Genomic DNA, 14706 nt, shown 5'->3' with positions numbered 1-14706 from the left:
GCTTCCATGAGCTTTTCTACCGCATTCACCCTCCAGCGGCCCATCGGATTCCCCACCACTACCCTCACCGCTGTCTTCTTCCTTCTGTCCAGATTGTGGCCGCCATCCTCGCCATCGCTGGGATCGTGATGATGACCTATGCGGATGGCTTCCACAGCCACTCTGTCATCGGCATAGCGCTGGTGGTGGGCTCTGCGTCCATGTCTGCCCTCTACAAGGTAAGTACGCGCAGAGCAAGCTCCCTGAGCTTTCCCGGGAGAGAACAGCGGGCCTCTGCGTGGCTGGCCCAGTACATTTGGGGTGCCTTGATGGCACCTGTGTTTTAAGGTGAGCAGCATACAGACTTGTAGTGATGAGGCGTCCACCTGCTCTTGGCTTTGGCTCTCTAGATCTTGCCATCGACGGCCGTATCTTTGCAGTACTGGGGATAACATAGATGGAACAGTGGATTGGCAGTGTCAGATGTCGGTGACTTCATGGTTTGGCAAGGACTGGAGGAGGATCAGAGGCCCTAAAGGGCTGGTTCGGTGTTGGGGGAGATGATTTCCCACCAGGTCTGACATGAAGATTTAAATACCCAGTGCAGCCTTGTCAATGAAACCTTTCATCCCATGGTTTGTGCAGCTACCCGTACTCAGCATGAATCCATAATGCATTTGGAGCACTGCCCGGAGATCTGAAGAACAACTACTATGATATGGGGATTATAACCTATTTTTGACAAAATGTTGGGAAGTGCTAGAAAGCATGTCCCAACTGCAGGTGTGGATGGGACCATTAAAAAAAAAAATTAACATTTACTTATTTTTTTTAACGTTTATTTATTTTTGAGACAGAGAGAGAGACAGAGCATGAACAGGGGAGGAGCAGAGAGAGAGGGAGACACAGAATTGGAAGCAGGCTCCAGGCTCTGAGCCATCAGCCCAGAGCCCGACGCGGGGCTCGAACTCACAGACCGCGAGATCGCGAGATCGTGACCTGAGCCGAAGTCGGACGCTTAACCGACTGAGCCACCCAGGCGCCCCAACATTTACTTATTTTTGAGAGAGAGACAGGGTGCGAGTGGGGGAGGAGCAGAGACAGAGGGAGACACAGAATCCGAAGCAGGGTCCAGGCTCTGAGCTGTCAGCACAGAGCCCGACGCGGGGCTGGAACTCACAAACCGCGAGATCATCACCTGAGCTGAGGTCAGATGCGTAACCTACTGAGCTGCCCAGGCGCCCCTGGATGGGACCAGTTTTGATCCCCACTCTCTGCTCCCCCACCCCATCATGGCTTCTGGCTGCTCTCCCTCCTCCTTCCCTTTCTTCCTCTCTCCTTCTTTTATGTCCATGGTGAAGAATGCAAATAGTCTCTGATCTCCAAGCTGGGAGCCTGACCTGGAGGTTTCGAGGAGGATCCAGGGAGGAGTGAGGATTTAGCCTTGGGACTTACTGGCCCTTTGGGGATCCAGACAGTAGGACAGAGAAAATGATGTATGGTAGAGAGGTATAAGAAAAGGCACTTTTTCCCAGCTCTGTGCCTAAGACATTTTGTGGTTTGGGAATGCGAAATAATGGCACCTTCCCATCCTTCGTCAGCTCCCTGCCCTCACTGCCCACAGAGAGACGCACACAGGCCATCTTCCTTCTCCTGAACACAGCTCGCCAAGAGGATGTGATAGGCCCACGCCGCTCTGAGACTTCAAAGACACTATTCAAATGCAGAAAATAGGACAAGGCCACACTCGGCTGCACTCGATTAGCTGTGTGCTAATGGGAAGCAGAGGGCACACGGAAATGCAATCAATCCACAATGAGCACAAATAATGCTGATTTTGATTCCCATTTCCCATCTCCTCCCCTGCCCCCTCCTTACGCAGAGGGGCTAGCGGGTGGAAGCCTGAGCAATTTATTTCCCTCTTTGTGCTCCTTGCACGTATGCCCAGAAACACCTGAAAGACTTGAGAACTGGCTGAAAAAAGGAAGAAGCAGGCAGGGTAGGAGGAGACTCAAGCTTGACTCAGATCAGTTAGTTCCCTGGTTGTGGATCGTTCCCTGAAGGCTGCCTCTGTAATCCCAGCTTCCCAGCCTCCAGGCACATCTATCCCTCTCTCTCCGGCCCTCACACATTTGAAATATGTACAAACAAGAAAAGGTGTAAGAACTCAGAGCGGGGCAGGCGCGTTCCACTAAAACCCTTGCCGGTTCTGGAATGAGGTGGCGGGATGGAGCAGAGATGAGCTGAGTGTTACAGTCCCTCTACCTTCGATTTGCAGAACATGGCTCTGCAGCCAAAGCTCTTTTCACTGAGGGCAGGCTGTGTTGTGCAAAGTCAGAGATCCATCAGACGAACGGTAGTCACTTGTAATTTCTGTGGCTTCCTCCTCTTCAGACTCTCTGAACCTGGGATGTCGTGTGATGAATACAACACAGACAGGGGCACCTGGGTGGCTCAGTTAGTTGAGGGTCCGACTTTGGCTCGGGTCGTGATCTCATGGCTCATGAGTTTGAGCCTCGCGTCGGGCTCTGTGCCGTCAGCTCGGAGCCTGGAGCCTGCTTCGGATTCTGTGTCTCCCTCTCTCTTTTTCGGCCCTTCCCCACTTGTGTGCTCTCTCACATGCACGCGCTCTCGCTCTCTCTCAAAAATAAGTAAACATTCAATGAACACAACACAGACAAATGAAGCCTAGCGTGAAAACCCATGAGTCCTGAAGATGCCTTCTATGAGGCCAGAGATCCGTAACTCTTCATTATGGTGCTACTGAGATCTGGATATGTGTACAGGTGCACATAGGTCAGACCCCACCACCTTTTCCATGAAGCCTGGTAAGGTAGGATTTACCCTTCACGTGGCTGCAGTCCTGTGGTCCAGCCCAGCCTCATCAGGTGCATTCTACTCCCCCTGTGACAAGGTGACGTCTGGGGCGAGTCTTCAACCCGGCCTCCTCTGCTTCCTCCGGCAGGTTCTGTTCAAGCTCCTCCTGGGCAGTGCTAAGTTCGGAGAAGCCGCCTTATTTTTGTCCATTTTGGGTGTGTTTAACATCCTCTTCATCACCTGTATTCCCGTCATCCTCTACTTTACCAAAGTGGAATACTGGAGCTCCTTCGATGACATTCCATGGGGAAACCTTTGTGGATTTTCAGTCCTCTTATTGAGTAAGTGTCGATCACCCCGTCAGAATCCCCGCCGTCAGAAGCAATGATGGGTGAACAGGACCGGGCAGCTCAAGGGGCATCTGCAAACCCATGCCCTGAAGAAGAAAAGCATTCTGTTGTTTGGCTGAAATTCCCAGTGCTTTTCAAGATGGTTGAGTCTTTAAAGACTGTTAAGTCCTTGTAAAGATGGCACTGGTTCTAATTCAGAACCACAGTCGAGGCAGTAGTAGCCATGGTCACTGCCGCTCTGAATAGTGACCTACTGATAACAGAACTGATAACAGAACAGTCCCCACGGGACCGGTAGGGAGTTGGCAAATAATGCGTGCAGGGTTCTTAGAACAGTGTCTACTACACATCGGTGTCCAATAAATATTATCAGTTATCATTACTGTTAATATCATCATCACCATTCCTTGATGGAAGGCGGGTCCTAGGCAGAAAAGTGGCCAAGAAGGTGCCTCGCCCAGTTTCCATCTAAAAATGCATAACCCGAAGCGCCTGCCATGGTCACTGGCGGCAGAAAGCACCGAGATGTAGGATGAGTAGGATGGCCCCAGCCCTCTTTTCCAGTGCCTTCCCGCTGACCACCTTTTCCGGATTTCTTTTCCCTTCTTCAGAGCTCAGGGAAGGGAGGAAAGCTACATAGTCAGGGTGTTCGACCCTAACCCCCACCCAAGGTCACTGAGTCAGTGGTAACTCCCGTGACTCCAGCCTCATCAGAGAAGGTGGGGTGGGACAGACCAGGGAGGCTGTAAAGTCCAGGGCCAGCCACGAATAACACCCTCTCTCTTCTTTATTTCAGCATTCAATATTGTATTAAATTTTGGAATTGCTGTTACGTATCCCACTCTGATGTCTGTTGGAATCGTCCTCAGTGTACCTGTGAATGCAGGTAAGCCAGTATGGCTTCCAATATCTGCTTGCACACACACACACACACACACACGTGTGCATGCTTACAAACACACGTACTCACACACACTCTTGCTGTGCCTGCCATGGAAAGGAGGTTTAACCTTCTGTATAAAAAGAAAGCACTTAGGGGTGCCTGGGTGGCTCAGTCGGTTGAGTGTCTGACTCTTGATTTCGGCTCAGGTCATGATGTCACGGTTCGTGGTATCGAGCCCCATGTCAGGCTTCATGTTGACAGCGTGGAGCCTGCTCGCTCTCTCTCAAATAAAATAAATAAAAAACGAAAGAAAGCAAGCACTTAGGTACAAGTCGGTGTTTCTCATATATATGGTATTTCTCCAGAGTGCATTGATTTTCACGTAGCACACCAAAGTACAGCTAGTCTAAAGCCATCTCAGGGCTAACTGACGTGAGGACCGGAGAGGAGTATCATTCATATGAGTAAGAAGCATGGAAAAATATGTAGCGGGAAGAAACTTTTCACTTCTGCAAGTGACTTTCTGGGGCAGAAAATGTGCTCAGGGTGTGATGGGTATGATGTAGGGTTTACAGACTGAAGGAGCGCGCATGTGATTCTCCACCTCCCCGGAGAGCGAGAGCCCTTTCCCCCGGTGACTCGGGACCTTGCTTTGTTTTCTGCTGGGGACAGTCGGCAGCTCTTCCAAAACTTTGTGGTCGCCTGCCCCCCACCTTCCTCCTTTCCTCCTTTCCTGGCTCATCCTGGTGGCAATTTTGGATTTTCTTCCGGTAACCCCCCCACACACCTGACGCCCCTGTATAACCTGTCATTAGCCAGAGAAGGGTTTGTAAATCTCTTCTCTCTGTAGCACTCGCCCCGTTGACAGCTCTCAATTTCCGAAGCCTTTTCCTGTGATCTGGTTCCTCACCCCTCCTGTCCCACTTGTTCTGTATGTACCCTGGCCCCAGACCCTCCTAGGGGTACCTCAGGGCAGCGTGTGGAAAAAGGCCTGGCGGGGGTGGCAGCACCGGCTCTGCCCACCTGGAGGATGGTGGTCCCAACCCATTGCCTCGCTGGGTCTTTGCTTGTCCCACCCGAATGTGAAGGTAGTACCTCCCCTCAGTCAATATCTCAAAAGGCTGAATGCGTCAGAGAGAGCTGGTAAGAAGCGGTCCTCACTGTGAGCCTCCAGACACTGCTGCCTTCTGGAAAATAACTTCTCAGCTTACCCCCCCACCCCTTACGGCGTCTTTGTAGTCACGGCGTTCTTCACTTGGAGAAGGCGTATCACAGGTGGTTCCTAGACGGATGCTTACTTTGACCGTATCATACAGCCAGGGGTTTGAGAGAGAAATCAGCATCATTTCTCATCACTCACCTGCAACCTAGGAGTTTAATTCTGCGGCCAAGGAAGGGATCACATCCAATTCCCCAGTGGAAGAGAGGAGCAAAGGTGGCCACCCTTACCTGATGTGTCAGAGCGGAGCCATTGGGTGGTTTCCCGACCCTCCCTGGCGCCTATCTGGGGCGCAGCCCGTGGGCCCTGCTAATTGACTGTCCCCGTCCGTTGAATTCACAGAATGTTCCGCCATTATTAAAAATTAAAGCCTTGCTGAATTGCAGTGACACAAAAGAGGCACTTTAGTTCCACAAAAGGGCTGCTAACAGTTTCTCTTCCCGTTTTAACTCTTATCTCTGTGTCGTTCTCTGCCTCCCCTAGTGGCAAGGTGAGAGGCGGGGGGGGGGGGGGAGGCTGGGGGGAGGCAGGGAGAGTGGAGACCCCTGAGGGGAGAAGGCCAGAGCCAGGCCATGTCCGGGGCCACATCCTGGGCCCACACGTGGAGAGCCGGCGACCGCCGGCCAGCAAGGTGGCTTTCAAAGGCCGCGTGCTCGAAGTCAGCAAACGGTCTGTCACGAAGTGATAGAAAAGTAAGCAGTTGGTGTCTCTTGTGTAGAAGACGGCCTCCAAATTTGCTTTGTCTGGCTTTTAATTAAGAACGCAGGGAAATAAAGCGAAAAAAAAAGGAAAAAACAAAAACCTTAATATCCCCAGTGGTTTTGACCATTCAGCTATGAAGAGAGTGATGGTGTGGATTTTTATGACCGGGTGTTAATCCTGCTTCTCACTGTGTTCCGTCACCCGATGTGGGTCGGGTATGAGCCATGTGCCCCGTGGACCTTTAATAAACTTGAATAGTCAGTGACGACCCAGGTGGCTTTGAAGTGTCGTGCTAATAACGGCCTGGGGCGGAACAAGAATTTATATTTATTATCTTCAAAACACCAGTGTGAGTTTGGCCTTTAAACCGTACCTATGCGGATATTGGGAAATAATGCTTTTAAATTATAAATACAAAACGTCACTGTAAAAAAAAAAAAAATGAAAAGTACCAAAAATATAAAGAAAGCAATAATGTTTTCATTATCCTGCCCGCCCCCCCTCCCCCGGATCCTCGGGAGGTGGGCCAAAAATAATCGTCCGGGGCGGGGAGGTGTATCTCCAATTGCCCCCCACCACCACCATTTATTTTGCCTGTCACATAAATCAGTGCCTGAACTGAGGTGCCAGGTCAGTTTGGGGAAGTGACATACAAGCGCCAGGCTTATAAAATTGAGAGGCAGCCCCTGCCCGCAAGGAAGGAAGCCACCCTGAGGAAGATCCTGTGGTCAAGGAAGACCGCTTCCTGCCGGCCCGCGAGGGGACGCCCCAGCCCCTGCTCCTGGCTCACCTCCGAGTAACCCGGCTTTTCTCGGTCTCGTGCAGTGGTTGATCACTACACCAGTAAGATCGTCTTCAACGGGGTCCGGGTCATCGCCATCATCATCATCGGCCTGGGCTTCCTCCTCCTGCTCTTGCCCGAGGAGTGGGATGTCTGGTTGATCAAGCTGCTGACCCGCCTCAAGGTGAGGAAGAAGGAGGAGACGGCGGAGGGCGCTGCAGACCCGGGCTCGGGACCTCAGAGCAAGAACAGAAGAGCCCGCCCTTCGTTCGCCCGCTGACCGTGGGCCCTCCAGAACTCTGCGGCGAACGCTCACACTCGTTGTTAGTGACTTGGGGGGTCTCTTCCTGGCGGGGGCCCCTCGGTTTGGTAAGGTGTACATACCTGTACAGTTCCGGTAATCTGCGGTAAGTTATACGGTATTTATTGGCATGTCCAATTTGCTTGCTCTTTTTCCACATCAGACCTTTCTCCTAAGGTTACCAGTTCAGAATGAGAGCGACAAGAAGAGCCTCTCGGCCCTTTTTCAGTGAATGTAAAGCTGGTTCCAGTTACCCTGGCATTGATTGTCCGGGGACGACGAGAGGCAGGGCCAAGTGTTCTGAATCTTAGCAACTGAAAATTACATTGCACACTGTGATTACTTTCCAGCTATGGTAGGGTCATATTTTGTTTTATACCAGAGCTGTATTCTTAATTTTACGGGATCTCAACGAACCAAAAGCTGACTGTTCGGTCAATCTGGGCGGACGGAGGGATGGATGGATGAGGACGTTAAGAGGTGACGCGGCAAAGGGAAACGGGCTGCAGAACCCATCGACTGCGGACTTAACCTCGGGGTGACGGTTGGAGGAGGACAGGCCCGCGCCGGGTGACACAGAGGGAAAGAGAAGCCCAAGCCCCAGCTGGCTGCTCTCCTGTGTCTGTGTAAGATCATGCAAGAGAAATTACAGTGCCTTCTACAGAATTTTCGTCTTTACCTACGTGAAGCGAGGTGACATTGTAAGTCACTGGCGCCGTCTTCTCATTTAGGTGTAAAAATCTTTAGAAACCAATAAAACTATACATGTGCGTGCGTGTGTGTGTGTACCAAAAATGACAAGCTGGTGACCTGTGTAATGGCACATGGTTAGCGGTGTGCAATGCACATACAAGGTAGACTGTGCCGGAGGTGAATTGCTTTCACTTCGTGACCAAGCTGGAAAAATTACTTCCTGAACCTGTAAACCTTTTTATGAAACTTTTAAAGCACCGGGCTGTTTACTTACACAATTTACGTCTGCCAGAAAAATTCTATCTGTGATAGATCTTGTAAAGAGGGACAAGGGGGTTAGAGTTTACTATTTTTGAAGTTTACATTGTTACCTACGAAATGGAGACCTTATTTTGAAATGTTGTCATAACCCAATGGTGCACTCTGTTAACCATGGAGTCTTTCGTTTCATGGGGGAAAGGGGCATTCGTGACCTGAACTTTTTAGCAAATTATTATTCTCAGTTTCCATTACCTGTTTGGCCAAACAGATGAATAAACTGTTTAAAAAAGAAGCATTTCGTGCTGTGTTGGTGGCCCCGTTGTTGCATTCCCACGGTGCCCGCTCCCGCCCATTCCCGCCCCACCCTCCCGCGCCACCAAGGCACGAAAACCCACCCAGCCACCTCAAGGGGCGAAGATTCTCATTGTGACGACAGAGGTGACTGGCACAAAAGCAAAATGCAAAACAGCCATCTGGGCCTCATACAAAATGTCTTGAGGCATCGTCTCCCTCCCCTCCTCCTCTCCCTTCACCCCCCCCCTCCTTTCCCTCCAGGCGCCTGCCCCCTACTCAGCTCTGGGTGTTGCTTGTGTCTCTCTTTTTTCTGCACAGACTGCTTCCTCAGCTCACGTTGCCCTCATAGCTACCTCCAAGTGGTGGCCTCGGTCGCCATGTTGGCACGGTCTTCCAGCTCCACTCCCACCCCTCACTTCTGCCTCAGTGTCCTAACCTCGTTCTAGCTCTGTAGAGAATTTGAGGTACCAGCCTCAATATTCTGTTCCAGGCAGCTGCAGCCAGGGGCCGTGAGGTCCAATGCCTCTCATCCTGCAGCTGCAAACGGCCAGGTTCTCTAAGGGGGGGGGGGGGGGGGGAGCAGAGAAGAGACGAGACGGCAAGCTTCTTCAGGACACGTCACCCTGCCAGCCACACCTAGAGCGACCATACACCATGCATCACTTGCTCCTTGGGGTCAGAACTGGTGAGCTGATGCTCAACATCACTCATCATCATCAGGGAAATACAAATCCAAACCACAATGAGGTACCACCTCACACCTGTCAGAGTGGCTGACAGTGACAACTCAGGCAACAATGGATGTTGGTGAGGATGCGGACAGAGAGGATGCAACTGGGAATGCAAACTGGTGCGGCCACTCTGGAAAACAGTATGGAGGTCCCTCAAAAAATTAAAAATAGAACGACCCTGCGACCCAGCAATAGCACATTTATCCAAAGGATACAAGTGTGCTGTTTGGAAGGGGCATAGGTACCCAATGTTTATAGCAGCCAAAGTATGGAAAGAGCCCAAATGTCCATTGACAGATGAATGGATGAAGAAGATGTGGTTTATATATACAATGGAATATTACTCGTTGATCAAAAACAATGAAATCTTGCCACTCGCTCCAACATGAATGGAGTATATTATGCTAAGCGAAATTAGAGAAAGACAAATACCATATGACTTCACTCATATGAGGACTTTAAGAGACAAAACAGATGAACATAAGGGAAGGGAAACAAAAATAATAACAAAAACAGGAAGGCAGACAAACATAAGAGACTCTTAAATGTAGAGAACAAACTGAGGGTTGCTGGAGGGTTTGTGGGTGGGGGGGTGGGCTATATGGACAAGGGGCATTAAGAAGGATGCTTGTTGGGGTGAGCACTGGGCGTTATACGCAGGGGATGAATCACTGGGTTCTGCTCCTGAAATCATTATTGCACTATATGCTAACTAACTTGGATGTAAATTAAAAACTAAAAATAAATTAGAATAATAAATAAGAACTGGTGAGTTGAGCTGTCCAAAGCAGAGAGCTCCCTCCCTGATGTGTCCAGTGTGTGCTGTGAGGGGGAACCCCTCAGCCCCCTTAGTGGAGCCTGGACGAGTCACCTCCATGATTTTGTTACGTCAGGGTGCCAAACAAACATTTCCTATGGAAGCCACAGCATGAAAAAGTTGGGAAAGCCTACACTAGAGAAGATTTACCCCACTCACCCATTTGGCCTAAAAGATGGTGAAAACCCAAAAGAATTGAAAGCAGGGACTCAAAGGGGTATTTGTCCACTAGGGTCATAGCAGCCTTATTCACAAAAGCCAAGGGGTGGGAGTACCACAAGTGTCCATCAACAGATGAATAGATAAACAACATGTACACACAGTGGAAAATTATTCAGCCTTAAAAAAAAAAGAACATTCTGACACGCGGTACACCATGGATGGACACTGAAGACATAATGCTGAAAGACAGAAGTCACAAAAGGACAAATACATGATCCACTTATATGAGGTACCCAGAATAGTCAAGTTCATAGACACAGAAGTTTGGTCGCTAGCGGCTGGAAATGAAGAGTTTTCATTAAGTGGGGACAGGGTTTCAATTTTGTAAGATAAAAATGTTTTGGAGACAGACGGTGGTAACGGGGCACAACAATGTGAAGGTACCCAGTGCCGCTGAAACGTACACCTGGAAATGCCTACATGGTAAATTTTATGTTATTTACATGTTATAATAATAAAAAATATATATGAAAGTTGAGGTATGTGACATAAAAAGGTTAAAACTCTCAGGAATGGTTAATGGTCCTCTCAAGACATTATAAACACGAGTTGGAAGAGGGTTGAGGGGCTTTGAGAGCTTTCTTTCCAGAAAGGATACAAACCACATCTTCCCACCTCCACCCCAAGCAGGTTTCAAGGACTGGTGTGAGCTGTGGCTAACCCAGAAGGGGTCTATGAAGAGAAGAATCCCAGAAAAAGAGTCCCTTCCAATGGAACCATGGCGTGGCTTTGAGGAACAGGCTCCATCAGTGCTCTGTCTGGGGAATCGTCTGCCCTCTAGAGGCCAGTCTGGATAGCAATGAAAGGATTCTTCCAATTTTGCTCCTTTGAAGAGTAGAAGTAAAGACAGAAAGTACAAAGAGGATACGGGGCCTCTGCTGCTGATCAGGGTCCCAAAGACGCTTAGAAGCCTCCAATCCTACCTTCTCTGTCAGAATGTGGCCATTTGGAGCCAGAGGACACGAAGTGACCAGCCGCCTTGCCACATCGAGTCACAGCTGTCTCTGGGAACTCATACCTGCTCTGCAGACGCTCAGGCTGAAGAGAAACAGGAGGGAAGAAACTGTTGCCAGAGAACCTACCACCCTGTAGAACAGGTGTGTTTCCAAATCTAGCCAGGGACGCATAATGTGGAGTTCTTCATACTCGATTTTGAAAATAAATGATTGGTTCTAAAATTGGAATGTGGTTGTGGTTGTACAATTCTGTGAATATTCTAAAATTCAGTTTCGGGGTGCCTGGGTGGCTCAGTCAGTTAAGCATCTGACTTCGGCTCAGGTCATGATTTTGACGTTTGTGAGTTCCAGCCCTGGTTTGGGCTCTGTACTGATACCTCGCAGCCTGGAGCCTGCTTCAGATTCTGTGTCTCCCTCTCTTTCTGCCCCTCCCCCACTCACGTTCTGTCTCTCTCTCTCTCTCCAAAATAAATAAACATTAAAAATTTTTTAAATAAAATTCAATTTTTCATACACTTCAAAGGGGAGAATTTTACAGCATGTGGATAATATCTCAATAAAGTGGTTTATTAGATAATAGATAAACGGTTGCCCCACAAAATGAGTTAAAATGCCTTTGCCAAAATCTTACAAGCAGAGAGGACATTTCCTGGGTAGTTGGCTTGGTTTTGGCTGCCCGGCATCTGATCCCTATTTAAAACAGCACATTGCATCGGTTCGGAGGCTGAAGGGAACAGATGCTCCATATGGGCGCCACCACCCCTCCCCCCCACAGTCCAGGGAGGGAAAGGAGGGGTGAACTGCACTTGACCAGCAGGCTGCAGTCTCCTAGGACTTTGGTTCTGGAGCAAGGAATACCAGACCCCGAGGAGCAGCCTAGGAGGGCCGCGCTGACCAGCCAGTCCCCGGGCTCCTGGCCTTGGCCTCAATCCCCACCCAGTGTGGAGATCCATGGTTGCTGCCTGGTTCCAAGCAGATCCTTCCCATGCAGCTGGGCTTACGATGGCCCAGCAGGACTCCTCAGCCAAACTGCTTTAAGGATGACTAGGAATGATTTATAAGAAATGCATCAATGATAGAGAAATAAAGAGGATGTGAAAGTTCTCCACAGTGCTTAAAACATATTTTTTAAGTTTATTAATTTTGAGAGAGAGAGAGAGCACAATCAGGGTAGGGGCAGAGAGAGAGAGAGAGAGAATCCCAAGCAGGCTTTGCACTGTCAGTACAGGGCCCAGTGTGGGGCTAGAACCCACAAACAATGACTTGAGCCCAAATCAAGACTCAGATGCTTAACCGACCGAGCTACCCTGGCATCCCACAACATGTATTTTTTTACTTCTTTAATGTTTATTTATTTTTTTATTAAAAAAATTTATACACTTATTTATTTTTGATAGAGACAGAGCACAAGTGGGGGAGGGGCAGAGAGAGAAGGAGACAGAATCCAGAGCAGGCTCCAGGCTAAGAGCTGTCAACACAGAGCCCGACGCGGGGCTCAAACTCACGAACTGCTAGATCATGACCTGAGCCGATGTCAGACACTTAACCGACTGAGCCATCCAGGTGCCCCTAATGTTTATTTTTGAGAGAGACAGGGCCTGAGCAGAGAAGGGGCAGAGAGAGGGGAGACACAGAATCCGAAGCAGGTTCCAGGCTCCGAGCTGTCAGCACAGAGCCCAATGCGGGGCTTGAACCCATGAACAGTGAGATCATGACCTGAGCGAAGCCAGACGCTTAACTGACTGAGCCACCCAGGCGACCCCCCAAAACATATTTTTAAAAACATTTTAAACAATGACATTTTCCCTTCCATATTTTTTCTTGTATTCAGCATTGTCACATTTTTGAAACCCCCCCCTTTTTTGAAATAATCTCTACACCCAACGTGGGGCTCAAACACACCACCCTGAGATCAAGAGTTGTATGCTCTACAGACTGAAGCAGCCAGGCATCCCAAGAAAACCCTTTCCTTGAGTTAAAATACTGGTAAACTTCAGCCGAGGTCAATCTTCTCTAAATTATCAAAAAAACAAACAAAGAGTTACTGAAATTATGGGAAATGAGACTTCATGTAATTACAGTGTAATGAGTTGTGAATTTTAGCTCAGAACAAAACATGGTGAATTTTTTTTCTCTTACTGAAAAAAAGAATATGCTTCCTGGGGAGATTTGGAAATACACATAAAGCCACAAGCCAGTAATAACTGCAGTTGTATTAGGAGCCTCAGGAACAGTAATGGCAGCAGTCTAGAATAGAGGAAAATGGCCGAGAGGGAACCCGATGGCTGGGGAATCTCCCTGGGAAGGGCACTTTCTCTTTGAGAGCTGACATGAGCACATAAGAACCTAAGTGTGCCTTCTTAGCTTTTGACTTGTAAATACAAGTATCTCCATAGAAAGGCATCCTAAGGAAGAGATACTTCACCATAAGAAAATAAATGAAATGAATTTAAGAACCTCTAGAAGGTTTCCTCCAGGAATCCCCCATGTTTACCCCTTATTAGAAATAGAAGAGCAGCTGGGCGCCTGGGTGGCTCAGTCGGTTGAGCGTCAGACTTTGGCTTAGGTCATGATCTCACAGTTCACAAATTCGCGCCCCGCATCAGGCTCTGTGCTAATGGCTCAGAGCCTGGAGCCTGCTTCGGGTTCTGTGTCTCCCTCTCTCTCTGCCCCTTCCCCACTCAGCTCTGTCTCTCTCTGTCTCTCAAAAAATGAATAAACATTAAAAAAAAAAGAAAAATAGAAGAGCAGCTGGCCACCTACCTACTCCCTTCAATTTCTTAGGAATCTCCTGAATTCCAGTGATGTAGGGGAATCTGAGGGGCGAGGCAGAAGCAGCCGTTAACCCAGGGTCTTACAGGATACTGTTGGTGCCCACCTAACGCAGCATGCCTGAGGGGAGAGGGGGCACTGTGTAACACCAGGTGCCATCACACGCACACCTGGTGAGTAGCCCAAACTCATACACATCCAAAACGTATTCCTAATCACCAGATAGCTCTCCCCTGAGCAGTGACTCTGGGACCCAGACCCCTTCGCTATGGCTCTTCATCTTCAACATGCAACTTCAAGATGGCGACGCTCATCCACAGGCTAGAGAGGAGAGGCCTGAGAGTAGCTCATCTCACTCCTGCTCAGAGTTCAGGAAATGAGTGAGTTTGATGGACCTCCGGGTCAGTCTCTGCACGCAACGAAGGGGGAGATTTGGGTATAAGGAAAGCAAAACTAGCGGTATACCCTTATGGTGTTCTTTTTTCAATTTACACCTCTATCAGGGATTAGAGTTTGGTTTTTTTAATCCCCAACCATCCTTCTCTGGCCCCTCCATTTATGAGAACTGTAAACTCAGTTACACCAACTAGATGTAGTTCCCTCTCTCCCTGTTCTCTGATTTCATCCCCATTGAATATGTGGAACACCTTCTTTTATCATCTGAAATATGTGGAGCAGGAAGCCTCATGGGGATGCTGGTGGTTTCACCACTTTTCTAGGATTTTGCAAATATCTGTGCCCAGTAGGTAGCCCTGCTGAGTGGTAATGCACAGACGTTGGATTTCATCAAGGACCTTGTGTGGGTGTGGGTGTGGGTGTACCCATGCATGTGCATTTGCTACATTTACTGTGAGCTCTTAGTACATATTTTGACCAATTGGGCTGCTTCCATTTTTTAAAAATTTTGTTTAAATCATCCACGAAAGCT

General features: G+C 49.0%; 1 protein-coding gene across 3 annotated transcripts in view; it reads left to right on the top strand.

Moving 5' to 3' along the window:
* SLC35F3 (solute carrier family 35 member F3) overlaps positions 1–8278 on the top strand; it is a 404199-nt gene extending 395921 nt beyond the window's left edge. For all 3 annotated transcript variants that reach the window (XM_023240397.2, XM_023240396.2, XM_011287215.4), the window contains 4 exons: positions 93–218; positions 2945–3137; positions 3943–4032; positions 6776–8278. In XM_023240397.2, the coding sequence (XP_023096165.1) occupies positions 93–218; positions 2945–3137; positions 3943–4032; positions 6776–7011 (645 nt within the window). In that variant the 3' untranslated portion in view covers positions 7012–8278. The remainder of the gene's footprint in view (positions 1–92; positions 219–2944; positions 3138–3942; positions 4033–6775) is intronic.
* Positions 8279–14706: the final 6428 nt, after the last annotated feature.

This window comes from Felis catus, chromosome D2 (genome assembly GCF_018350175.1).
Source record: "Felis catus isolate Fca126 chromosome D2, F.catus_Fca126_mat1.0, whole genome shotgun sequence".
NCBI lineage: Eukaryota > Metazoa > Chordata > Mammalia > Carnivora > Felidae > Felis > Felis catus.
This window is presented reverse-complemented; position numbering and strand designations above follow the sequence as displayed.